Here is a 27,236-nt window from a genome sequence, read left to right on the forward strand (position 1 = left end):
GGCCATTTAGTTTAATTTGAGTTTTAATTTGGCGGTTCTGTCACAACATATGTCTTGATATATTGTCTTTTGGGGAAGGAAACCTAGTTTTTACCACAACCAAGGTTTATGCCAAGCTCATGTGTTAGATTTCAGCAACTCCAACTACAAAAAATATAAGATAATGGAAGAAGTTGTTTATGCCTATGAATCATCTATCCTAGCTACACGTGGAATACTTGAGACTTGATCACCAGGATTTGGCGAGTAAGTAAGCAACAGACAATTCAGACATCAAGTTTCTAAGTAGATGAGAGATGTGTTGGATTGGTGTTGCGCAAAGATTTGGTGCAATACTGAAACGTGAACGAAGAAGAGATCGAAGCGTGGTCTTCCAGTTTTCTTTTTTTGTTTTAGAGCTTTCGGTCTTATATATGTAACCCTCATTTTGAGGATTAGAGTCTACTAAGTGCTCTTGTAATCTTTGGGTATATATCCACCGTGTGGATATAAAAAAGGCTGGTTTCTAAGCTTAATCTAAAAAAAATATTGCATGTTGTGAGGGACTAATTGAAGTCTTTATAGATGTGTGCATAAAATGTGCATATATAATTTCTGGCTTGCTTGCAAGGTGGGCGGGAGGGAGCGGAAGCGCGAGGGGGCCGGCCGGGCCCGCACCGCAGGCAGGGCTCCCTTGTTGTTTCTTCTTCGTCTTCCGCACCAACACAAGTCGCCGCCTTCTTCTCCTCCACCACCCTCCTCCTCCTCTTAGCTTCTTTCTGCCTCCTCTCCAGCATCGCTGCTAAATATAGTGAAGGGACGCTCACACAAACGCAACCAGCGCTCGCGACGAAGATCCTCTGGGAAATGCTCAGGCCGGTGATTCAACCAGTTTGATTGGATCCCCTCCTCCGGCCGCTGCATCGCATCGCAGGCTTGATGCCGCCACTCTCCATCTGATTCTTCCGTCGCAATGGTATTCATGCATGCCCGTTTCTTTCTCTTTCCCGGCCTCTAGATCAAAATCTCCTTTTTATTTGCATGAATCCTGGCCTTTTTCCTGCTGCATTGCTTCACGATCGAGCCCCTTCAAATGTTTGCTGAAATGGCCAAACGCAACGCGGCAATGCTCGCTCGCCCTTCTCTCCTGCTGCATGCATGCGCCAGTCATCGGTTCTTTTGATCGCAGCCTCTTGGGACATTTCCATCGATATCGCAATCGGGTGATCAGGTAATCGTGGCGTTAGTTTAATAATGTTTGTTCCATCGCAGGCGTCCAAAAGCCGCTTTGTCGTGGGGTCTCATGTCTGGGTTGAGGACCCAGATGAGGCCTGGATGGATGGCTTGGTGGAAGAGATCAACGGGGATGAACTTGTCATAAACTGCACCTCCGGAAAGAAGGTAAATTGATCCGTGCCTCTTTTTGCGTGCGAAATGCTCCATAATTTTGCTGCTCATGCAACTTTTTGGTTGTTTATTAAACAGTGTTTAATTTGATGTACACAATCCTCCTGTAGGTGACTGCTAATGTGTCAAGTACGTATCCCAAGGATACAGAGTCTCCACGCGGTGGTGTGGAGGATATGACAAGGCTTGCATATTTACATGAACCAGGAGTGCTTCAGAACCTAAAGTCCAGATATGCACTAAATGAAATATACGTAAGTTGAGTCTCTCAACATGTCATCAATGCAACAGGAGCATCTAAATTGGTACATCTCTATGATGTCCCATTCTTTATCGTCGCAATTGATCATGTTATGCTTAATTATTTTGAACATCAGATGATATGATGTTTGGATTCTAGTGACACTTTCACTAACTACTGTTGTCTCTCGAGACCTGATGCACATCATATACTTCCTACCCGGTTTCACTATGTTGTGCTCTTTTTTCCCTTGCCAGGGGTTTGCCTGTCAGGCCTTATCTTATTCACCCCCTAATAAATACTATGCTAAATACTAAATGCAGATCTTAATTTCCTACCTTCTATCTTGAACAAACATATGACTTTGTCATTTTTCTTTAATCAATGGTCTGCTTCGGCACTGAAACTTTAATGCTAATAGATACTCCAGTGGGGATATGGTGATTCTCATTATGTCCTTTGTATTTCTGTTAAGAGTTCATATTTGGTAGGACTTTGCACTACTTTTTGTGATATTACTCATGCTTTTGCAAATTCTCTAATGGGTTGAATTGTTCTTCCAGACTTATACCGGGAATATCTTGATAGCTGTTAATCCATTTCAAAGACTTCCTCACCTGTACAACAATCATATGATGGGGATTTACAAAGGCGCGGAATTTGGTGAGCTGAGTCCGCATCCATTTGCTATCGCTGACCGTTCATACAGGTGAGTTTTCCTCATGCAGAAATAGTTAGACATGGCACAGTCTCACCTATGAAGCCCTATGTTTCCTTTATCCAGACTTATGATCAATGATCGTATAAGCCAAGCAATATTGGTGAGTGGAGAGAGTGGAGCTGGCAAGACTGAAAGCACTAAAAGTCTTATGCAATATCTTGCTTATATGGGTGGTAAAGCTCAAGCTGAAGGAAGGTCAGTGCAACAACAGATCCTGGAGGTGTGTTTTTCACCGGCACTTTAATTTTTATGTTGGTGTTCTATCTTTTGCTGCTAGCACACAAGTACTATGGCCTACTAAAAACCAGTAAAGATGACATGCCTGGGTTGAGATGAAATCTTTTTGATTGGCTGTGAACTCATGCACCTCCTTTTTAAAGAACATTTATTATAGAATTGTCAAACAAGTTACTATCTTCTTAGTGCTAATAAGCAACAGTGCATTATTTATATGTATTTCTAATTCGCCTACTTGTTTGACAGTCCAACCCGGTTCTTGAGGCATTTGGCAATGCAAAAACTGTCAGGAACAATAATTCAAGGTAATGGACACAATGTGCTGCATCAGTGCTCCTTCAAATTTTGGGCAGTTATTAAACTGCTTATGCAACTTCCTGTTTGGTTTTATAACTTATCTTTTCTTTTTTACAGTCGTTTTGGAAAATTTGTTGAGATTCAGTTTGATGCGAATGGAAAGATATCTGGAGCTGCTATAAGGACCTATCTTCTAGAAAGATCACGTGTGTGTCAAATATCTGATCCAGAAAGAAACTACCACTGCTTTTACATGCTATGCGCTGCACCACCAGAAGTAAGAACATATTCACTCTAACTGCCTTCTCTGAAATATTGTAATATCATTTTTCATACCACTATGTCTAGTTAGACTTCTACAGACAGTATTGCAGTGACAGTCTGGTAGCTGATACCATTCCACATTGTAAAAGTGTTAGTGAGCTGTAAAAATAATCTCAAATCAATTAAAGCAATAGTTTAAAAAAAATCAATTCAAGCAAGAGATAATGCGTAGCATGTTCATGGGAAGCACATATATTAAAAAGCCATATTACTAGATTAGTTGTTTTCTTTATTTATATCCTCGTTTTTTTCTGTAACGTCTGATGCACCTTTTCTCAAATGAATGTTTCTTCATAAAGTTTCTTTTCCCTCTTGAAATTGTAAGTAGATCTGTTTGTCTATATCATTATATGTAGCTCTCAATATGCCTATCAGGATTGCAAGAAATATAAATTGGGAGATGCCAGATCATTTCACTATCTAAACCAGTCTAATTGTATTGCGCTTGATGGGATGGATGACTCCAAAGAATACATGGAAACCAGACGAGCTATGGGTATTGTGGGTATCAGTTCTGATGAACAGGTAAAACTTAGGTTTTGTCTGCTATGAGTTTAGTACATCACCGGCAGAGGAACAATCTTCTACATGCAATTTTTTTTCCTGCAGGATGCAATATTTAGAGTTGTGGCCGCTATTCTTCATTTGGGCAACGTGGAATTTGCAGAAGGAAGTGAAGCAGATTCTTCAGTACCCAAAGACGAGAAATCTCAATTCCATCTTAAGACAGCAGCTGAGCTCTTCATGTACATTATTTATGTAGCACTTTTGTTTAGGAAATTTATCTAAAGTTTCTTTTGCATTCCTTATATGGACATGTTCTGGCATTCTGCAGGTGCGATGAAAAAGGTCTCGAGGAATCTTTGTGTAAGCGTGTTATGGCAACACGTGGGGAGAGTATTACAAAAAATTTAGACCCACGAGCTGCAGCTCTGAGTAGAGATGCATTGGCTCGGATAGTTTACTCACGTTTGTTCGATTGGTATGTTTGAAATACTTCATTTTGAAATGTTTCTCGGAAGCTGCTGTATATTGTACTATAACTGGTGTAGGAAAAGTAGCACTTACAATAATTGCGCCTTTGACCTTTACAGGCTTGTCAATAAAATCAATAGTTCAATTGGTCAAGATCCTGATTCAAAGATTTTGATTGGTGTCCTGGACATTTATGGTTTTGAGAGTTTCTTGACAAACAGGTGCTTAACTGGTATGCCTTTGCATTTAATCTGCTGCTTATGTTCACATACTTATAGAGTCACATAGATAAGTCACATAGATAAGTCTTGGTAGATAGATTTTTCGATTCATGCATGATTACACCTAAGCACTTAAGGTTTGGGCACAAGGTCCGGTCATCTTGCATGGCTCAAGTATAGATCACGTGAAAACCAACAAAATTCCATGGGAAGAAATAAGGGGTTTACTGCATCTGGGAGTAAAATTTATGAGCATAGAACTAAATATTGGTAAACAAGATATATCATAGAAATCAATATATGCAATAATGTTTTGAGTAAACCTATCTTTCAAGGCGAACCATTGCATATGAGTTAATGAAATCCTCCATACCTGTTGATCTGGATCATTTATAGATATTAATGCAGAAGTACTGCTAATGCTAACAACTGTATATGATAGCAAGTACAACATCATTTAAAATCCAGGTGTCACCATCTCCTTTTCTTTTATGAATACCATCTACTTATGTTGATCCAAACAAAAAGCTTTCATCCTCTATTAAAAGATGGCATATGACTAGTCTGTCACAAATAATAAACTATTTACAGTGTAAGATCATAAAAATTATTTGCTCTAGAAGTAGATGAGTTAGTAACTACTGCATGAACAATCATATGCTTATGTCATGTTTAAAAGACGTTAATTCTTATATGTTGACACTTTGATCTTCTGCAGCTTTGAGCAATTTTGTATCAATCTGACTAATGAGAAGCTCCAACAACACTTTAATCAGGTTACAGAAAGAAAATATCCTATGCTGACTCTTAATCTTATTTTATATAGGTTACTTAACTATTTTATTCGTGAGTCCCTCTAATCTAACCACCATATGTCCCATGAACAGCATGTTTTTAAGATGGAGCAGGAAGAATATACGAAAGAAGAAATCGACTGGAGTTACATCCAATTTGTGGACAACCAAGAAATCCTAGATCTAATTGAGAAGGTGAAAATTTGGATTCTTGATCCAATGTCGTCTGAACAATTGGCACATACTAAAAAGTGATGGCATTTGTTAAGCAGGATAGTCTACATTTAGAACCTGAGCTAACTGCCTACTACATTAAGCAATCTCTTGCATCCACATTCCTGTTTCAGGTTCATTTACCACCACAAGTGTTAGAGGAGTCAAGGGCATATTGGGCCTTAGCCCATTAGGGTTAATTAATCGCTTGCTTAGGGGGTCAAGTAAACCTCTCTATATAAGCAGAGGAGATGTATCAATCTAGGGAAGCAAGAGATTAGAAGGAAATCCCTTCTCTTCGCCCGCGGCCGGCGTTTCCAGCGCCCCTGCAGCCCTAGCCTCCGCCACGATCCAATCTGTGAACAGTACCCGCGGGTACCGTAGCACAGTGGATACTGTAGCACGGCAGCAGCCCCCGCCCTCTCCCTCTCTCACGGTCTCAATCCCAACAACAGCCATAACAATCTGGTATCAGAGATGCCAGGCGACGAGAAGACCCCCGCGCCACCGCCACCTCCTCTGCCGACGTCCATAGAAGAACTCGCCGCCATGATGACCAAGCTACTCGGCAGCCTGGAGGCGCGCATGGAGGCCCGCCTGACCTTGTTGGAGTCAAGGTTCGCGGCCGCCTTCCCATCGTTCACCGCCCCTAGCCCTGTGCCTCCACAGCAGCACGGCGAGGGCATCTTCTACGGGGGCGTAGATGGCACCCAGGTAGCGGCGGCGCTGCTGCCGGTTGCAGCGCACTGCTGGCATCCAGTCGTCCCTGCAGCAGTAGCCTTGCCACAGCTCGGGAAGAAGAAGGCGTTTGCGTGGGAGGATGCTTGCCATGTGTTTGCAGCGGTGCGGCTGCAGGCTGCAGCACGTGGCCTCCTAGCGCGACGTCGGCTGCAGGAGATGCGCCGACAGATGCATGAGGCGGCCTTGACGACGGTCAACCTCGGCAAAGGGGGGCATATCCACGTCCCGTCGGACGGCCACCAGCAATCACGCCGGTTTGCTGCTATCTTCACGCGCGAGCACGGTGTTGTTTCCATGGTCGGCGACCTCCAACTTTGCGGCAGCGGTGGTAGGGGAGGTGATTTCCTCTTTGTCATCGGCGGGGACGCAGTGCCTAGCGCCACCGCTTTTCGCTACCGGCCAACGCGAGGACGTCTCCGCTGGTCGCAGTCCCGATTAATTCCAGGTGGCCGTACCCGCGCACCCCTCTCGTTCCGATGGTCTCCGTGGGATCCAGGCGGTGACATACGTGCAGATCCAGCACGCGGAGGGTGTCCGCCTTATCTTCAGGAGTCAAAAATAAAGAGTCGCAGTTTATTTAAAATAAGCCGAAATGTAAAAAGGCTTGTTCTTAGGTGTTCGGTTTGCGTCTAGTAGAGTCATTGTTAGGTTGCAGCTCGAGGACGAGCTGCATGTCCAGGTGGGGTGTAGTGTTAGAGGAGTCAAGGGCTTATTGGGCCTTAGCCCATTAGGGTTAATTAATCGTTTGCTTAGGGGTCAAGTAAACCTCTCTATAAGGAGAGGAGATATAGCAATCTAGAGAAGCAAGAGATTAGAAGGAAATCCCTTCTCTCTTGCTGGCCGTGGGTGAAGCTCCGCGGCCGGCGTTTCCAGCGCCCCTGCAGCCCTAGCCTCCGCCACGATCCAAGCTGTGAACAGTACCCGCGGTACTGTAGCACCGCGGTACTGTAGCGCGACAGCAGCCACCGCCCTCTCCCTCTCTCGCGATCTCAATCCCAACAACAGCCATAACAAGTCGATCAGTTCTGTCTACTAATATCAGTGATTATCTAGTAAATATGTATACCAGCTTGTACACTAGGATGCTAATAATATCAATCACAATTTTTCTTCATGCCATATATGCATTTTAGTTTAGCAATCCATTTTAGTTCTTGCCTCCTCTATCTCCATCTGTATATTGAAGCAGAAATTTATTCTCATATGACATGTTTGTAGGCCTGCTGCTTAATTTTTGGTTCCTGCAGTCTTTAGTTTAGCTATAGATATTTTATTATAAAGCTTGGTCCATTATGTGATTTGATCATGCTATGGAATCTTATTTCTTTTTTCTGATTTATTTCATGTAGAAACCAGGGGGAATAATTGCACTTTTGGATGAGACATGGTATATGCAAACAAGTTTTATATGTATCTGTGTATTCTTTTATTTCATCAGAATCCCAGTTTTTTTTCTTACAATTTCTTACTTGCATGCTACAGCATGTTGCGAAATTCAACCCACGAGACATTTGCTGAGAAGCTATATCAAAAGTTTAAAGACAACCCTCACTTCAGTAAACCCAAATTTTCACGCTCCGACTTCACTATTCACCACTATGCTGGCAATGTAGGTAACATGTTCGTGATGTACTTTTAAATATTAAGGTAGTTTGGAGGGTTTTATTTTAATGGTAGTTTGGATACAATACACTCTGATTAGTCAGAGACTAAGCTCTCCTGCTTATTTGAGAAAAAAATCAGAGCACCAAAAGGATTGATCATTTTTAAAAGTTTTCAATGTGACATACTAATCAACAAATAGCTCATTATTAAATCAGTATTGGAATAAATGACTCAGCTAGGGGCATGATAGAACTACTAAGGATCATGGACAGGACTTCAACTTGGGCAACATTTTGTGCGTAACTGCATATGCGTGTGTTGCAGCAACAACTTTTCCCAGGAGCCCTAAAACATTCTTTGATCTTCACAATTCTGATGCATATCACCCATATTTTCACACACCACAATTCTTATAAAGATAGAATACAATATTCACCAATTTAGTATTTGACTCAGTAGAGTCATCAGTTTATTGTATTGGCCATTTGCCAGTGCTTCGCTCATACTGATTATTTACGCAGTTAAAGTGTTTCAATGGAAATATCTCTTTCTTTTGCAGGTCACTTATCAAACAGACCTTTTCTTAGATAAAAACATCGATTATGCTGTAAATGAACATCAAGTCTTGTTAAATGCCTCAAAATGTTCATTTGTTTCATGTCTTTTTCCGCCCTGTGAAGAATCAACAAAATCCACAAAGTTTACTTCAATCGGCTCAAGTTTCAAGGTAAAAAAATGCTTTCATTACTCCATCTATTTTCTGTATTGACTCTTAATTTTTGTATGATATTGCAGCAACAACTACAGTCTCTGCTAGAAACTCTGAGTGCAACAGAACCACACTATATCCGGTGCATAAAACCAAACAATGTTCTCAAGCCAGGAATATTTGAGAACAGTAATGTTCTCCAGCAGCTTCGTTGTGGGGTAAATTGTGCTTTATCTGTATCAAACATGCGATATTTTTATTGAAACGATGTCTAGAAACACTGTTGGTACTATGCTCAATATTTCTACGGATAACAGAGTGAACCATTTTATTTATTAATTGGATATGCATCTTCATGTGACAAAGGACATGTGTCAATTTGTTTTTATAAGACAACCAGACAATTATTGGAATTCAAATTTGTACTAATATACCTCTTTATTTTGTAACAAACTTTTATACTGTTCTTAAGCCAAATTTTTTGCTTTACTTGTTTAACATCCTCCAAAAACTTTCCTTTACTTCTTGGACGCAGGAAAAGGTGTCTAATTCACCAGTTTCTTTAAGTTTGTTAATGTATTTAGCATAAAGCCTACAAGTATATTATACAAAGATGTCAGAAATCTGTTCTGTGATAAAAACAATTACTAAATTTACCTGAGAATTAGAAAAAAAAAGAGAAAGAAACAATACTAATAACTGTCACTCCAGCCGTCTCCGCTGTTCTTTTCTTAACTTTTAAAAGGATTTTTTGGAATATAAAGTTTTTTAAAGTAATCCCCATTGTAGGAGTCTCGTTAAAGAGAAACCTCCTAATCTTACAAGAGTTGGCCATTTGAATGTTGAGATATATTGTTATTTTTTAACAGGGAGTTTTAGAGGCAATAAGAATAAGCTGTCTTGGATACCCTACTAGGAGAACCTTTTATGAATTTGTTAATCGATTTGGTATTCTGCAACCTAAGGTTCTGGGTCGAAGGTAAATTTGTGACTTAACTGATTCAGTGTTTCTATTCAATGTATGGCATATCTTATGTGCTTCCTTGGCAGCCATAATGAAGTTACTGCTGCAAAGATGCTTCTTGACAAAGCCAATCTTACAGGCTATCAGGTAATTACAAGTAATAATTGTCTGATACAATTAGCTTATTCCAGTTCTTGAACCTTTCAAGAGTTCATTCTGATACCCTGAAAAGAGAACATTCAACAGATGGTCGTGCATTCCCCAGAAATTGTTTATTTATAGCAATTCCTGTATCGCATAAAAATCTCAAACATAATTACAGAACCCAAGTGGCAACTGCAAAGTCATAATGTCAAAACATTTTATATGCCGTTCCATTACACTTTTTATGTGCCTCACTTTCTGACTTCAAATGCACAGATAGGAAAAACGAAAGTATTTCTTCGCGCTGGTCAAATGGCAGAGCTAGATGCTCTAAGAACTGAAGTTTTGGGACATTCTGCTAAAAAAATACAAAGCAAAGTTCGGTCATTTCTGGCCCGGAAAAAATATATCCAGCTTCAACTATGTGCTACACAACTCCAGGCAGTATGCAGGGGTATATATTCTTGTTTGAAAATTGATTAGAACTTCAATTCTCCTGTTCTTTATTTTCTATGACTTGCTTTCAGCAGTGAGAATGACTTCTATACCGTGTTTTGAAAGGAACAATTGCAAGGTGGTGTTACGAAAACCTTCGTAGGGAAGCAGCTTCATTGAAAATTCAGACCTGCTACCGTATGCACCATGCAAGGAAAAACTATGTAGATGTCTGTTCTGCATCAACTACTATCCAGTCGGGTCTACGTGGTATGGGTGCTCGCATCAAACTCCACTTCAAGCGGCAAACAAAAGCTGCAGTCATTATTCAGGTACTTCAATGATGTTGTTTTTGTTCCATATGTTGCTACTACTATTTGAAGAAATTGAGTAGATGAACATTAGGGTCATGAAACAAACTCTTTGAGACATTATCTGGATCCAATGATAAAAAAAAACTTGGCCTGCACCGCACCCATGGCATTTTCTAAGAGAAGACCTCTCACGCAAGCCAAGAAAACCCCCAAACCCATGCCCCACCCTTACACAGGGCCAGAGAGAGCGGGCCGGAGAGGCCCGGGACCAATTTTCCATGTGCTTTGGTGTGTAGACAGGCAAGGGGATTTTTTAACCCCATCCTGAAATTCGCTCCCACCGGAAGTCGAACTCAGGACCTAAGGAGTGACACTGAGGCCACCTAACCAGTCTGGCTAGGCACCTGTTCGCATCTGGATCAAATGATGACTGGCTCCAAATTGCAAATATCTCGATATCATGTTTTTTCCACGAACGCACAGGAGAACTACACATCATTATATTAAGAAGGAAAAAGTACCTCTATATCGAACTGTATGCTGAGCTTAGCCTACATCATCAAGTGATTCTTTCAAGTACATTCAGTCATAAATTTATGCTTGTTCATTACCCTACCTTTTTTATGCTCTCATTCCTTGCAGAGTCACTGCCGCTGTTATTTAGCACGCTCAGAATATGTTAGGCTGATGAAGGCCACAATCACGGCTCAGTGTGGTTGGAGAAGAAGAGTGGCCAGAAGGGAACTCCGGAACCTGAAAATGGTAAGAGACCCTTTGTTTAAACATTATTGAATTTTCTTTTATCTTCTTTATCCAGTTTTCTCTTGGTGTCTAGCTGCACCAATGATTGTGTCGGTACCCCAGGACTGGGGTACCCCCTCTTGCTGTGACTAGGCAAGAGCCTTAGTAGTCATCCTTGACTACAACCAAACAGCCGGACCCCTGCAGTCCGAAGTCCTGTCCTCCCGACAAAGGTCCGGACCTGTTCCACGGCCGGGGAAGGTCTGGGAACGCCACGTGTCCCAGGAAAAACAGGCGCTCAAGCGCAAGCAACCAGGGCTCCGGACCTCCCAAGGAATCCGGGCCCCCGCGGGGTCCCGGACCCCTCATAGGGTCCTGGATAGCAACCGGACCCCTCTCCAAGGGAAAGTTTGGACGCCCCGCCTCAGGGTGGTCCGGGGCCGACACGTGTATGAGGCCCTTGGTCTCCATATTGAGGCCCTTGGTCTCCATATTGAGGTCCACCTACCTTCGCATTTATTGCGGTAGGTGGACGTCCACTTTGATATAGTGGAAGCCGAGGCGTTTGACTGACCAGGGGGCACTATTGATCGCGTATTACCAAGGCAGTGGAGCCGATGGCGCCGCCCATGCCGCGTCTGCCAGTCTGCCGTAACAGTCGGATACGACGGCTCGGCTTCACCCATTATGACGCTACATAATAGCCTCAGCAGGCCACGCCGCAAGCTACGCTACTCCAACGGGCACCTAGCTGACGGAACAAGAGAAGACCCCTGTGACAGGAGAGCAGCAGTACGCATATCGAAGGAAAGATTCGCTACCACTGTAGCCGCATTCACGTTGGGCCCACCTGTCGGGGCATCGACGTCCTATGTATCCGCTCCCCCTTGATCTATAAAAGGAGGGAGCGCCGCTAGAAAACCTCAGGCTGGGCAAGAGCCAAGGCCAGCAGAGGATAGGTTCATTCACACAACCAAGACAATACATCTCCCAGTGGACGTAGGGTATTACGCTCCGGCGGCCCGAACCACTCTAAATCGAGTGTTCTTGAGTCCTTGTCTCAGCGAAGATCCAGCCCCATCGCCTAGTACTTCCCCGAGTACTCCCTCACTGGGAATAGGCGGGTGCGCTCCGCCACCCGGCTGTGGGTACCCCTAAAAATCCCCACAACATTTTGGCGCCGTCCGTGGGGAGGACAGGCGTTGGCTGGATCTTCAGGCATCTAGGCTGTGTTCTCCCTCTGCAACGGCGACGGCAGGGGGAGGGGGCCTCTTCCATTCAAAGCCAAAGAATTTGTCTCATGCCATGTAAGCATGTGACAGCTCTTAGGCAAGGAGGGGTCCCCCGAGCTCCCGAGGTGATGCTGGATGATGCGGTTCAGGCACGTTCAGGGCGCCTTCACCTCCGAAGAAGAACACGCTGTATAGCATGCAGCCGTTGGTTACTCCTAAGAAAGGAATGAGAGATTTTCTCCTTTGTAATAGCGTGGTGTCTACGTGTGTGTCCAGAGCGGTCAAGGTCCGACCTTGTAAACCCGACCTCTGGCCCTATCACACAAACAGGCAAAAGCGGTCCGGAGCGGTGGAGGTCCGTCCTCGTAATCCCGACCTCCGATGTATACCGTGACAACCACAATAATAAAGGAGATTTTCCTCCTCAGTTTTGCCTAGGCTCCACCCTGATTACATTTATTCGCCTTGGTTTAACTATTCTTTTCTCTTGACCGGAGTTTCCCTTATTGCTAACAATCCAAGTTAAGTTGCTGGCTTGTGGTCAGGTAAAGACACCCCTTCTAGCTGGAAGGCGGTCCGGACCCCTAAGGACCTGCTCTGGAGAAGTGGTATTTGAATCCTGGGGTAGAGAAGCTCCGCGTGGCTTAGCCTGGTAATGTACCCTAAGTTTACGTACTTCACTACCCTGTTACAAGTACTCTAGTATCCAGGACTGCTGACTTTAGAGGTCCCGGGCTCTCTTCTAGTATAAGGCTTGGTTTCTTTGCACCTTACTATGAGATCCGGTAACATGCTTCATCGGATTGTCAGCCACGGTCGCTCCAAGTCCACTCCGGTGGCCCGCTCCGGCGGAGACCGCTCGCCACGGTCGCTCCAAGTCCACTCCGGTGGCCCGCTCCGGCGGAGACCGCTCGCCACGGTCGTTCCAAGTCCACTCCGGTGGCCCGCTCCGGCGGAGACCGCTCGCCACGGTCGCTCCAAGTCCACTCCGGTGGCCCGCTCCGGCGGAGACCGCTCGCCACGGTCGTTCCAAGTCCACTCCGGTGGCCCGCTCCGGCGGAGACCGCTCGCCACGGTCGTTCCAAGTCCACTCCGGTGGCCCGCTCCGGCGGAGACCGCTCGCCACGGTCGCTCCAAGTCCACTCCGGTGGCCCGCTCCGGCGGAGACCGCTCGCCACGGTCGTTCCAAGTCCACTCCGGTGGCCCGCTCCGGCGGAGACCGCTCGCCACGGTCGCTCCAAGTCCACTCCGGTGGCCCGCTCCGGCGGAGACCGCTCGCCACGGTCGCTCCAAGTCCACTCCGGTGGCCCGCTCCGGCGGAGACCGCTCGCCACGGTCGCTCCAAGTCCACTCCGGTGGCCCGCTCCGGCGGAGACCGCTCGCCACGGTCGCTCCAAGTCCACTCCGGTGGCCCGCTCCGGCGGAGACGGTCGACAAAAGCCGGGTCCGGGAAGTAGTGCTACCCCCTGAGCGATCCGAAGTCCGTGTAGCCGCTTAGCTTGGTTCTGTACCCTAAGCCTACACCTTCGTCGCCCCGTGGAGAGCACTCTAGTACCTAAACCAGGCAACAATCATACCGGCCTCAGGGGTCCGGGATGCCCACTCTCTCCAAGAGCACACCAACGCAATCAAGTTGCGTCGGAACACATCACGGTGGTGGCCCCACCCGCGGGTTCATACCTCTCCCGAGGTGGGCCCGGGGGCCACTGTCGGTACCCCAGGACTGGGGTACCCCCTCTTGCTGTGACTAGGCAAGAGCCTTAGTAGTCATCCTTGACTACAACCAAACAGCCGGACCCCTGCAGTCCGAAGTCCTGTCCTCCCGACAAAGGTCCGGACCTGTTCCACGGCCGGGGAAGGTCTGGGAACGCCACGTGTCCCAGGAAAAACAGGCGCTCAAGCGCAAGCAACCAGGGCTCCGGACCTCCCAAGGAATCCGGGCCCCCGCGGGGTCCCGGACCCCTCATAGGGTCCTGGATAGCAACCGGACCCCTCTCCAAGGGAAAGTTTGGACGCCCCGCCTCAGGGTGGTCCGGGGCCGACACGTGTATGAGGCCCTTGGTCTCCATATTGAGGCCCTTGGTCTCCATATTGAGGTCCACCTACCTTCGCATTTATTGCGGTAGGTGGACGTCCACTTTGATATAGTGGAAGCCGAGGCGTTTGACTGACCAGGGGGCACTATTGATCGCGTATTACCAAGGCAGTGGAGCCGATGGCGCCGCCCATGCCGCGTCTGCCAGTCTGCCGTAACAGTCGGATACGACGGCTCGGCTTCACCCATTATGACGCTACATAATAGCCTCAGCAGGCCACGCCGCAAGCTACGCTACTCCAACGGGCACCTAGCTGACGGAACAAGAGAAGACCCCTGTGACAGGAGAGCAGCAGTACGCATATCGAAGGAAAGATTCGCTACCACTGTAGCCGCATTCACGTTGGGCCCACCTGTCGGGGCATCGACGTCCTATGTATCCGCTCCCCCTTGATCTATAAAAGGAGGGAGCGCCGCTAGAAAACCTCAGGCTGGGCAAGAGCCAAGGCCAGCAGAGGATAGGTTCATTCACACAACCAAGACAATACATCTCCCAGTGGACGTAGGGTATTACGCTCCGGCGGCCCGAACCACTCTAAATCGAGTGTTCTTGAGTCCTTGTCTCAGCGAAGATCCAGCCCCATCGCCTAGTACTTCCCCGAGTACTCCCTCACTGGGAATAGGCGGGTGCGCTCCGCCACCCGGCTGTGGGTACCCCTAAAAATCCCCACAACAGATTGGATTCATTGTCCTGGATCTCAACCAAAGTTTCTCAGATCAAGTATACAAATTTCTTTAGTTGTATACATTTCAGTTATATGAGCCAAAAAACAACATATAATTGAATTTACCAAAGTCATTGTTATTTTAAATATCAAGCCCCCTTTTTTGACCTCTTTTTGCCTGGCCACTCCGATCACTTACTTTCAGGCGGCAAAAGAAACTGGTGCTCTACAGGCTGCCAAAAGCAAACTAGAAAAGGAAGTCGAGGAGCTTACTTGGCGACTACAGCTGGAGAAACGTATTAGGGTATCTCCTATCATTCAATTTACAATAACTTTGTTTTTTACTTGGTGCAAAATTCCCTAGGGGAGGAGCATAAACCTTAACACTTCCTCTATTCCAAATTATAGGTCGTTTTGGGTTCTCTAGGTACATAGTTTTTGCTATGCGCCTAGATATGAACGATCTATAATTTGGAACAGAGAAAGTACTACAGTTTCAGCTGCATTATCTCTGGCAGTGTAGTGCATCCCTTTTTTTATTACTTGACATCGAAAGAGAAATATTTCTCAGGTAAACATTTTGGTGGGACAAAAAAGGCTCTACATTATCAGATGAGCCTATCATATTCATATGCTCTATGTACAATGTTTTTCTCTTAGTGTGGGCTATCTCCACTGCAAAAAGAGTATTATATATGATAATAACGGAAATAGCAATCTCAAACCCTGCGTTTGAGCTTTTTAAGCAGCTACATACACTCATTCTTTCTACTTTCTGTAACCTGGTACCTCAGTCCTATGGGCCTCGATGAGCTTCTCTAATGTGTCGTGTACATTAAATGATTAAACATATCTTGAAGTTATTAATACAAGAAGGTGGTCGTGTTTGCAAGGTTTCTAATGGTAATAGGATAGCATAAATCATTCATATGGTCACATTACATAAAAGGAAAAAAATGAATTTTGATCATCACTGGGTTTTTTTGCATGTTTTGGTACTTGCAGGCTGATATGGAAGAAGCCAAGACACAAGAAAATAAGAAGCTCCAATTACAATTGCAGGAGTTGCAATTACAGCTCAAGGACACAAAGGACCTATTGAAAAGGGAACATGAAGCTGCCAAAGAAGCATCAGAGAAAGCTGCTGCAGTACCAGAGATCCTTGCTGATACAGCTCGAGTCAATGATCTTACTTCTGAAAACGAGCGGCTTAAGGTATCAGAGAAAGCTGCTGCAGTACCAGTAATGTCTGTAGCCTCAATTTAGTTAGTGATATGCTTCTCTTTTTACTTCCAGATATTGGTGGCCTCTTTTGAGGAAAAACTTCAGAAAACAGAGCAAAAGTTCGAAGAAACAGAGAAAGCTAGGGAAGAATTACTAAATAAAGCCACAGATGCAGAGTCAAAGATAAATGAATTGAAGAACACAATGCAAAGGTTCTTATGATGTTACATGAAATTGCTAATTCTATCTGTCAAGTTATCAGGCATTACATCTGTATATTTTGCTATGATTAGCCTTCAAGAAAAGCTGACTAACACGGAAGCAGAAAACAATGTTCTCCGCCAGCAGGCTATGAAAGCAAGACCTGATAATATGCCTTTGCTTAACATGCATCGGAAATCAGTACTCTCTCTCTCTCCCTCCCTCCCTCCCTCCCTCCCTCTCTGGTCCTATCTAGTAATTATGAACATTTGGCCTACACATACTCTTATGCTTCTCTGTATTTGCAACTCTGCAGAATTTGGGTAACGGAAGTGTACATTCTGATGAACAGGTGGGTGGAGCTTAAGCATCATAGGTGTTTATAACCTTTTTTTTATTTTATAACCTAATATAATAATATCTCCAGACACCTCACGCCACTCCTATGGAATTTGGAAGGAGATCCCTCATCGAGAGAAATAATGTATATTTACTTGGCCGATACTTAATATCTAGAAGCATTTGATAGAAGGGAAAAACAATTAAATCATGGCTTCATTTAACCTTCCTTGCAGGAGAGTGTGGACACACTGATAAATTGCGTTGTTGAAAATGTTGGATTCAGTGAAGGAAGGCCAGTTGCTGCAATAACCATATACAAATGCCTGCTTCATTGGAGAGTTTTCGAGACAGACAAAACAAATGTTTTTGATCGACTGATTCAGATTTTTGGTTCTGCTATGCAGGTATTCCTTTCTAGCATTCCAAGCCAAATTGCTTTGTTTGCTTTTTATCTCAATATACTTACCTTCCTAGAATGTTATGAATTTCTCAGAAACAAGATAACAATGCTGATCTCGCATACTGGTTGTCAAATTCATCATCTTTATTGATTATACTACAAAAGAGCCTCAAACCTCCTGGTTCTTCTGTAACAACTCCAATGAAAAGACCACAGACTCAGACATCATTCCTTGGAAGGATGGTATGTCACGCAACTATCTATCATTGCATGATATAATTTTGCATTTCAGCTGATGGAACCATTGAGCCTGTTTTTCAGATGAAATATGTACTGTTTACTCTAGTATCAACATATGGCAGCAGTTGTGGTAGTACCATTCTTAAGCTCTGATTCATTGGGGCTTGACCGCTTGAGCATGGAAACATTGAATATAACAGGCTGTTACCGCATATATTCAGGATTTTGTGGGTTATGCTAATCTGTCCATTGTTGTTTGTGTGGCCTGCCTGTTGTTAGTATCGACGCTACTGAGCCAGGCTAACCACTTGGGCTCCCGACCAGTCGCAGTATAATAGCATTGTAAGAGGGTTAATTTTTTTCAAGAAGAAAAAGTAGATATATAACTTTTTAAGCACATATAATGATTTAATTTACAATAAGAACAAATTAGGATTCGCTGACTCTGATTCTAGCCGCGGTAATTTGATAAAATTTTGGATAGGATACAAAAGGTTATCTTGATTTTTTTTCCCTTTGGTGTTATACGGTCCTCAGGTATTTCGTGCTTCAAATATAACTGTTGATATGGATCTCGTGCGCCAAGTTGAGGCCAAGTATCCTGCTCTCCTTTTCAAGCAGCAACTAACAGCTTTTGTGGAAGGCTTATATGGAATGATCCGAGACAATGTGAAGAAAGAAATATCTTCAGTACTGTCACTAGTCATTCAGGTTACCCCATCTATCGAAAGTCACCCTCAGGTTAAAGATTAATTCATGTTTCTGATTGTTCCAGCAGGATTAGTACAATTTTCAAAATAAGCTCAACCCATCCTGACAATCTAGATTTGCCAAGCTATATTTGCAAGTACTGCATTTGGTAAAAAAAACAATCAATGATTTGTTTTTATGGACTTAAGGTGCAACTTCGACCACTATTTTTCTAGGAAAGTATAGTTTTGTGTCCAATAAAAGTAGGATATTGTTATGAAAAGTGTTTTTTCAAGATAACATGATTTTCATATATCCAGATTACATGGTATAGGAATCAAACGTTTGACCGGATTTTGGTCAAAGTGTCTAAGCATTTGTGACCAAAATGATTAGAATACTATGCTGATTTTAACTTACCTGACCATTTCTCACTGTTATCATTCGTTCAGTAACTTGCCATTATCACTGACGTGCTGAACACTTTGTGAGTGATATGCAAAGAAATTAGGATGTTCCTTCTGTCATGCATATATCTTCTTGCTTTTATAAGGCTCTCCTGGTTCCTGATTAGGCTGTCATTTTTAAAGTTGCATGCGCTCTATTTCCGGACATGATTTGTTGTTGCTAGTCTAATGCCAGTTCTTATATCCTTATTGATTCTCAAGGCACCAAGAAATGCAAAAGCTGGATTGATTACAGATCAAGGTAGCTATTGGCAGGTGATAGTCAACCATTTGAATGACCTCTTGAAAATTTTGCAAGAAAATTGTGTAAGTGCTATCTGTGTACTTGCATTGCATTTGGTTACATGGTGTTCTGACTTGTGATCATTATGCAAAATTCTAGGTACCGGCAATTTTTTCTCGGAAGATCTTTACACAGATATTCTCGTTTATTAACGCTCATCTCTTAAATGGGTAGAGATTTTGAGTCTATAATTCCGCCTGACATAGTTTTTTTCGTAACACTAATGTTTTCTTCTCCTGTAACTATGACTTAGTCTTCTTGTGCGTCGTGAGTGCTGTTCTTTTAGCAATGGAGAATATGTGAAACAAGGGCTGGATGAACTTGAGTCATGGTGCACACAGGCCAAGCCAGAGGTAAATGAGAGGGGAGGAAAGATTGTATTCCCCTGAACATTGAGAACATGTCTTCTTAACACCCCACCCCCACCCCCTCCTCCTCCTCAAGTCTTATATGGCTTGAATGAAATTTCTAAAGGTGGAGCAAATAGTCCCCTGGGCAGTCTTTTTTTCTTCCTGTCATGTACTTTCATGAAATGCTTGCAAGCTAAAATAAACAGTTTAAAATGTTCATTTGTACCAGAAAAAGCTATGCTACCCCAAATAACATCAAACCCTTCTATTGGAAGATGATGCTAGACGACCATCTGGCACGCCTCCCGATTCAACATTGCATCTCTTCTTTAAACTAAAACGTAGCCAAGTGTTGGTTAGGTTTCAGTTTGAGCTTTTGTAAGGGGGCACGTGGTTTATCTAAGCGCATATTTATTTTCTTGCAGTATTTGTTAGGTTTTAATGTACTTTGGCGTTTCGTAGTAAAGGCAGAGATAGTGTTTCTTTTTACTAACTCTCAAGCACGAACAGTATGCAGGATCTGCTTTTGATGAACTTAAGCACATATGCCAAGCTGTTGGTTTCTTGGTATGTGTAACTTGAGCATACATCTTTTATTTTTATTACTGATGTAGCATTGGTAAGTGAAATGGAGCCTATGTTTTGGTTGTCAGGTCATTTTCAAAAAGTTCAGGATCTCATATGATGAAATCATCAACGATCTGTGCCCAGTAAGCTGCCTACCCCCACAACCACACATGTTAGGGAGACGGTATTGCTTATTTGCACTGTGATGATGCAGGTGTTGAGTGTTCAACAGATTTACAAAATATGCACGCAGTACTGGGATGACAAATATAATACTGAGAGTGTATCTGAAGAGGTAAATATATATTAATGCGTGAGGTTGCATTGGAGGATTCATGCGGTGGAAGGTTAAATGGGATGGACTTGTTGGTTGATTGTAGGTGCTTGACGAGATGAAAAAGCTGGTGAACGAAGGGAGCGCTTCAGACAATACGTTTTTACTCGATGAGGAAATAAGGTAGGTACTACTACTACATTGTATATTTTTTTTTCCTTTTCTTTTTCTTGATATTTATTATTTGGTGGCGCAAACAGCATGCCTCTATCGCTGGAGGAGATCGCGAGCTCAATGGACGCTAAGGAGTTCCAGAATGTGAGTCCGCCCCAAGAACTCCTTGACAACGCGGCTTTCCAGTTCTTGAGAAGCTGAGGCCTACAATCGTAGATGGATCGGAGTAGATTAGATAGCTGCTGATGTAGATTATTCTCAGATACTGTAGATATAGCTAGCTAGCTAGCTTTGGAATTGATTCGTTTTTGTGACGATTGATGATATTGCTTGCTTCATTCTCGCTCTCCCAGACCGGCCCTTGTAAATTAGTTGCTTCATTCTTTCTTCTTCACTTAAGTGTATATTGTAGGAGAATAATTGTGTCTATTTTTCTAAACCCTAGAAGGGTGGGCAATATAATAGCTATACATGGGCTTCTAGATGGGCCTCTATACATGGGCTCAATATACACCAATACCCCCCGCAGTCTGAACTACCGGCGCAGCGGTGTTCAAGACTGGACAACAAGAAAGCCAACACCCCACGCAGTCTGAACTACCGTCGCAGCGGTGTTCAAGACTGGACAAGAAGAAAATACAAAGGGCAAATACCCCCCTGCAGCCACAACTAGCCACTGGCTACGTTGAGGCTGGAGCGAAACTCCAAGAACGTCGAGGAGGGAAGACCCTTGGTGAAGATGTCGGCAAACTGGGAGGTGGTCGGGACATGGAGAACCCGAACATCGTCGACGGCGACCCTGTCACGCACGAAGTGCAAGTCGATCTCCACATGCTTCGTCCGCTGATGCTAGACGGGGTTAGTGGAGAGATACACGGCGCTGACGTTGTCGCAGTAGACGGCGTGCTCTTGGCGAGCGGGCTATAGAGCTCCGCCAAGAGCTGTCGGAGTCAGGACGGCTCCGCCACGCCGTTAGCGACAGCCCAGTATTCCGCTTCAGCACTGGAGCAGGAGACAACCGGCTGCCGCTTGGACGATCAGGAGACAAGGTTGCCGCCCAGGAAGACAGCGTAGCCGGAAGTGGAGCGGCAAGTGTCCGGGCAGCCAGCCCAGTCAGCGTCGGTGTAGACAACCAGCTCAGAGATGGGAGAGCGGTGAAGAACCAAGCCGAAGCCAACAGTGCCACGGACGTAGCGGAGAAGACGCTTCAGTGCAGTAAGGTGAGACTCCCGGGGATCATGCATGTGAAGACAGACCTGCTGAACGGCATAGGTGAGATCCGGCCGGGTGAAGGTGAGGTACTGCAAGGCACTGGCAAGGCTCCGGTAGGCAGTAGGATCAGCCACGGGATCACCCAGATCAGCAAACAACTTCGCCCGAGTATCGACAGGAGTGGAGTATGGCTTGCAACCAGTCATCCTAGCCCGCTCCAGAATGTCGAGTGCATACTGCCGCTGGTGAAGGAACATGCCAGATGGGCGAGTCTCAACAGTAACGCCCAAGAAGTGGTGGAGCTGACCAAGATCATTCATAGCAAACTCCTATTGCAGAGAGGAGATAATGTGCTCAAGCAACTGCTGACTGGAGGCGGTGAGCACAATATCATCAACATAGAGCAGCAGGTAGGCAGTCTCATCCCCACGCAGTAGATGAACAGAGAAGTGTCAGCCTTGGCCTCGGTGAAGCCCAAAGTCAGCAAGAATGTGGCGAACCGAGATTACCAAGCCCGAGGAGCCTGCTTCAGACCATAGAGGGACTTATTGAGCCGGCAGACAATATCCAGACGACTCGAGTTCATAAATCCCGCTGGCTGACTACAGTAGACTGTCTCTGACAGAGTGCCATGGAGAAAGGCATTCTTCACATCCAGCTGGTGCACAGGCCAAGAGCGAGAAAGCGCAAGCGAGAAGACCGTGCGCACAGTAGCAGGTTTCACCACTGGACTGAAGGTCTCATCATAGTCCACACCAGGCCGCTGAGTGAAACTCCGGAGAACCCAGCGAGTTTTGTAGCGCTCCAGTGTGCCATCAGCCCGACGCTTATGCGTCCAGATCCACTTGCCAGTGACCACATTGCAACCAGACGGACGTGGCACGAGGTCCCACGTCTGGTTGGCAAGGAGAGCCGCGTACTCCTCTTCCATCGCGCGACGCCAGTGAGGATCCGCCAAGGCGTCGCAGACAGAGGAGGGTACCGGAGAGACCCGCGGCTCTCCCTAGGTGGCGGAGAGAGTCGCGGCCTGAGACGCCATCCGCCGAGTCACCATGGGATGGATATGCCGAGGATCCCGATGGATGACGGGCGGGTGGTACACCACCGGCTTGACGCGAGAGCGAGTCAGCGGAGGCAGCGGCGGCGGCTCTGGTGTAGATGGCGGCGGTGATGACTCCGGTGTAGGCGCCACAGGAGCTGCCGGATTCGGAGGCGGCGCCGGTGCCGGCGCCAAACGACGCCAGTACACCTGCACTGGCTGAGCGTACCGCGTAGGTGCAGGGGGAGGCACCGGGCATACGCGTGGCGCAGCAAGAGACACCGGGTCCGTGCGCAGCACGACCTTAGGTCCGGGGGCCGCACGTGGCGCGGCCGCGGGCACCGGGGCCGCACTCGGCGCAGCCGGGATCACCGGAAGTGGTATTGGTGTACCGGAAAAACCTGCAGGGAAAGGACAGATAGGGAAAGGTGGCTGAAGCACCGGGTCAGTCGAAAACATGGACTCCAACTCCGGGTCAGGAGAAGGTGTGGAGGAGGTGGAGTAGGAGAAATCTGACTCGTCAAACATGATGTGTCGGGAGATGAGGACCCGGCGAGAGGTGAGGTCAAAGCATCGGTAGCCCTTGTGGTCAGGAGAGTAACCAAGAAACACACAACGAGTCGAGCGGGGTGCCAGCTTGTGAGGAGCAGTGGCGAAGATGTTAGGATAACATGCGCACCCGAAGACCCGAAGGTGGTCGTAGCGAGGAGGGTTACCGAAAAGAGCGTGGTGTGGAGTGGGAGCAGGAGAAGCAGTGGACGGAAGACGGTTAAGCAAGTAGATGGCGGTGTGGAGGCTCTCAGCCCAGAAGCGGGGAGGCAGAGAGGCCTAGATCAGAAGAGTGCACATGACGTTCTGGGGAGAGGTATACGGACAAGACATACGCAGCTGAACACCCCGAGAAAGGAAGAAGGAACGGGAGGTGGAGTTATCGAACTCACGCCTGTTGTCACACTGGACGGCCTTAATGGTGAGGCCGAACTGAGTGGACATTCAGGCAAAGAAGTGGAGGAGGGTGGGGAAGGTCTCAGACTTGGCGCACAAAGGAAAAGTCCAAGAGTAATGAGAAAAATCATCAACCACCACCAGATAGTATTTATAACCAGAAATGCTGAGTACAGGAGAGGTCCACAGGTCACAATGAACAAGATCAAAGGCATGCGCAGCATGCGAAGAAGAAGAAGAAAAAAGAAGTCTAACATGACGACCTAACTGGCATGTATGATAGAGGTGCTCAGCAGGAGTCCTAGTACATGGAACATTGGTACTACGACTGAGCTGAGCCAAAACGTCGCGGCCGGGGTGACCAAGCCGGCGGTGCCAGGTAGTGGAAGACGGCTTCGCGGCGAAAGCAGCAGACGAAGAAGAAGTCGAAGGTGAAGCAGCGGAAGCAGACGAAGGGTGTAAAGGGGTCCCGAGCTGTCACATCGGAGGAGTGGACGCCGGGAAGCCGAATCCTTCACAGTATGACCAGAAGAGTCAAATTTGATGGAACAGGAATTATCAACAGTAAATTGGTGAATAGAAAGAAGGTTGTGAACCATCTGAGGAGCAACAAGAACATTAGGAAGACGAAAAGAGCCAGGAGCAAAACCCACGGCGGTGACAGAAAGGCAAGTCCCATCACCAACCATGATGGAAGAAAGACAAGAAGGGTGTGGGGGTCGGACAGAAGAGAGGATACCGGCATCAGGGGTGGTGTGGAAGGAGGCACCCGAGTCGGCGATCCACTCGGTGCTGACCGGCAGCATCAGCCCCATCATGCTGAAGGACTGCGCCAGAGCGGTCTGGTCCCACCCCCCAGGCCAGGTCGGCTACTGGCTGGGCTGAGCAAGCGGGGTTCAGGACGGCGCGAATAGGGGAGCAGTACCGGCGAACATGGCCGCTGGCTGGAGCTGAGGACAAGGCCCCTCCCCCGTTCCTAGAACAACCACATCGAGATGCGCCCTGACCATGGGTTGTTGAAGGATGGCCAGGGCGTACCTCCAAGGGCAGGGGCAGTAGCGGGAGCCGGAGCCGGAGCGCCCCGACGGCCCCCACCAGCACCGCCACCTTCACCAGAACCCCCAGAAGCAGGGCCACCAGTGCCACCACCACCTCACCCCCCACCCCCGCCGACGACGTCCACGCCCCCCCCCCCCCCACCTTCGATCTGCCCGGTGGGAGCAGCACCAAGGAGGGAGGTAGCAGGAGCGGCAGAGGAAGCCGGTGGAGCAGCAAAGAGCACGGAGGGGGTGGACGAGGACGATCCGGGCGTGAGACCCCTGGTGATCTACTCGAGAACGAGGTCGTCCTGAACCTGCAGGAGGGGCGGTGTCGGCGGCTGGCTGCTTGCCCACAGCGGCCGCGACGCGATGGGCCGCAGCGGCGGCGGCGGCGGCCGGCGGCTGCAGCAGTGGCTGCAGGGGGCCGGCGGCGCCCCCTGCGCCCGCGCCCGCAGGGGCGGCAGCGGCGGGAGGGGAGGTCAGGGCCTGCAGTGGACCGGGATGAGGAGGAGGCGGGCCGCCCGCGCCGTGCCCCGCAGCAGCAGCCAGCGCAGCGGCGTAGGGCGCCCGTGGCGCGCCCAGGACAGAGGAGCCCGCACCCAGAGCAGGGGAGGAGCCCGCGCCCAGAGTAGAGGGAAGGGAAGAGAGCGGGGAAGGAGGAGAGGGAAGGGAGGGCGGCGCCGGTGGCCGGCCGGCCATGGTGCCGGCGGCGGCGGCGGCTGGGGGTGGGAGGAGGGTTAACCTAAGCAAATGATACCATGTAGGAGAATAATTGTGTCTATTCTTCCAAACTCTAGAAGGGTTGGCAATATAGTAGCTATACATGAGCCTCTAGATGGGCACCTATACATGGGCTCAATATACACTAACATATATATTTGTGAGAAGCGCCTTCTTTGCATTGCCAGAGAAGATTAAGGGAGAGCTGTGGCTTGAATTTTGGCCGGGATGAAACATCTAGCGTGCCTAATGAGTGGAGCTTGAGTTTCTTCTAGAGAGTTCGAATGCGGACTCTCTATGTAAAGTGTAAAGTTTTTTTTTGTTTATTCCAGTTTTATAATCTGAACTTTGCTCTTCCTTTTTAATACAACGCAACAGGCAGCTCTCCTACCGGTTCTTGTTTTTTTAAAAAAAGGCTTATATTTGTAGCTTGTTGATTAATTGTAGGTTTCGATCAGGTGCCTTGTGAGCGCGGCTGGATCGATTGATTGTTGGGAAGAGCTAGCTAGCTAGCAATTCCTTGTTGTTTTAATTTGTTTGCTTGCAATTAGACGATGGGCCTGAAGATGGTGAGGGCAGCAGGCTGAAGCGGCCCAGCGCCGATCGGCCGTCGAGGCCCTTGTCCCTGTAGTGGGCGAGGAACTCCGCCACCGTGACGCTCCGGTACCGCGGCAGCGGAGGCTCGTTCTCATCAGTGGCGACGGCGATGGGCCCGTACGCCCTGGTGGACGCCGCGGCGCCGGTCGTCCTGAAGAAGCAGGCCACCGAGACCCGCGCGGCGGCCGGGCTCATGGCCACCACCCGGTGCTCCACGCTCTTGAACCTGTCGTTGGAGATGAGCTGCAGCAGGTCGCCGACGTTGACGACCAGCGCGCCGGGCCGCGGCGGCACATCCGCCCAGCGGCCGGCATGGAGGACCTGCAGGCCGCCGGCGCCGTCCTGCAGGAGCACCGTCAGGAAGCTGGGGTCCGAGTGCCTGGTGGTGCCCATGGTGAGGTGCGGCTCCGGGCAGGGCGGGTAGTAGTGGCAGGCGAGCACCATGCCGTCGAGGCAGCCGGCGTCGCGCTCCAGGTAGCCCGCGTGGAGGCCCAGGGCCTCCGACAGCAGCTCCAGCAGGCGGGCGCCCAGCCCCCGCAGCTGCCTGGTGTATTCGGGCACGACGGCCCTGCACGGCGGCGGCATCTCCTCCGGCGGCGCGGGCATCTCCAGGAAGAGCGTGTCGCGCCAGTTGGCCGCCGGCGACTGGAAGAGGTCGAAGTTGCTGTGGTACCTGACGCGCCTGGCGGGGTCCCTGGTGTAGTAGGGCCTCCTCGCCTCCGCGGGCTCCTCGTTGAAGCTCCTCACCGCCGCCAGCGTCTCGGCGAGGAGCTCGGCGGGCACGCCGTGGTTGACGACCTGGAAGAAGCCAACGGTCTCGGCGGCCGCCCTGAGCAGGCCCACCAGCTGGTCAGGGTCAGGGCGGCCGAGGTCGACGACCGGGATTGCATCTGCATCTAATGTGGTGGTGGCGGAGGCGGAGGCGGCGTGGGGGTCGGGCGGGTGGCGGAAGATAGGCGGGACGGTGGCGATGCCCGCGTCGACGAGGCCCTTGACGCCGGCCTTGGTATCGTCGAAGGCCTTGAGCTGGCTGAGGCGGCCGCCGGAGTCGGAGTGCTCCATTATTCGGTTGGTGGTTGGTACTGCTGCTACTGACTACTACTTGTGCCTAAGTAGTGTAGTGCTCCATGATTCGGCCATAGGAGGAGGGCGTGGCGTGGACATGGTTGCGTCCATGCAAACTTTGTGGTGCCTGCTTGCTTCAGTTTTGCACGCATGCACTTCCTCCGATCCACACCGTACACCCCGGATGGTCCTCTGCAACTCTTCCCTGACGTGTGGGCTCGCGTGATGTTGGACCCAAATGTCGGTGAGGGAGAGTTCCTCCGTATTAATACTCTCAAAAATTAAAAAAAAAACATTTTGAATCTTCCAGCAAATTAATCCAGAGCTAATTAATAGGAGGACCAGAAACCGT

The 27,236-nt window shown here is 47.7% G+C and overlaps 2 protein-coding genes across 6 annotated transcripts; one reads left to right on the plus strand and one right to left on the minus strand.

Moving 5' to 3' along the window:
• The first annotated feature begins 630 nt into the window (after positions 1-630).
• LOC120649007 (myosin-6-like) lies at positions 631-20,695 on the plus strand. Of its 5 annotated transcripts, none has more exons than XM_039925667.1 (39): positions 631-955; positions 1,252-1,380; positions 1,497-1,640; positions 2,191-2,336; positions 2,412-2,568; positions 2,832-2,890; positions 3,000-3,159; positions 3,582-3,731; positions 3,816-3,952; positions 4,042-4,188; positions 4,301-4,402; positions 5,121-5,178; positions 5,290-5,391; positions 7,500-7,537; positions 7,633-7,759; positions 8,315-8,482; positions 8,551-8,682; positions 9,334-9,443; positions 9,515-9,575; positions 9,849-10,026; positions 10,134-10,339; positions 10,964-11,083; positions 15,260-15,358; positions 16,060-16,269; positions 16,351-16,490; positions 16,572-16,680; positions 16,796-16,831; positions 16,907-16,963; positions 17,055-17,225; positions 17,315-17,464; positions 17,999-18,202; positions 18,820-18,924; positions 19,001-19,071; positions 19,155-19,254; positions 19,762-19,818; positions 19,905-19,961; positions 20,033-20,113; positions 20,199-20,275; positions 20,353-20,695. In XM_039925667.1, exons 1-39 carry the CDS (start codon positions 953-955, stop codon positions 20,465-20,467), a joined length of 4,473 nt encoding a protein of 1,490 aa, XP_039781601.1. In that variant the 5' UTR covers positions 631-952; the 3' UTR covers positions 20,468-20,695. The 5 variants fall into 5 exon arrangements, with proteins under 5 accessions (XP_039781601.1, XP_039781602.1, XP_039781604.1 ...); XM_039925668.1 differs by having other exon boundaries at positions 17,999-18,172; XM_039925670.1 differs by lacking the exon at positions 17,999-18,202.
• A 4,618-nt stretch (positions 20,696-25,313) lies between these two features.
• Positions 25,314-26,906, minus strand: LOC120649009 (1-aminocyclopropane-1-carboxylate oxidase homolog 1-like). The gene has a single exon (XM_039925672.1). The coding sequence runs from the start codon at positions 26,879-26,881 to the stop codon at positions 25,751-25,753; it is 1,131 nt and encodes a 376-aa protein (XP_039781606.1). The 5' UTR covers positions 26,882-26,906; the 3' UTR covers positions 25,314-25,750.
• Between the last annotated feature and the right edge of the window lie 330 nt (positions 26,907-27,236).

The sequence above is a fragment of the Panicum virgatum genome, chromosome 9K (genome assembly GCF_016808335.1).
Source record: "Panicum virgatum strain AP13 chromosome 9K, P.virgatum_v5, whole genome shotgun sequence".
Lineage (NCBI taxonomy): Eukaryota > Viridiplantae > Streptophyta > Magnoliopsida > Poales > Poaceae > Panicum > Panicum virgatum.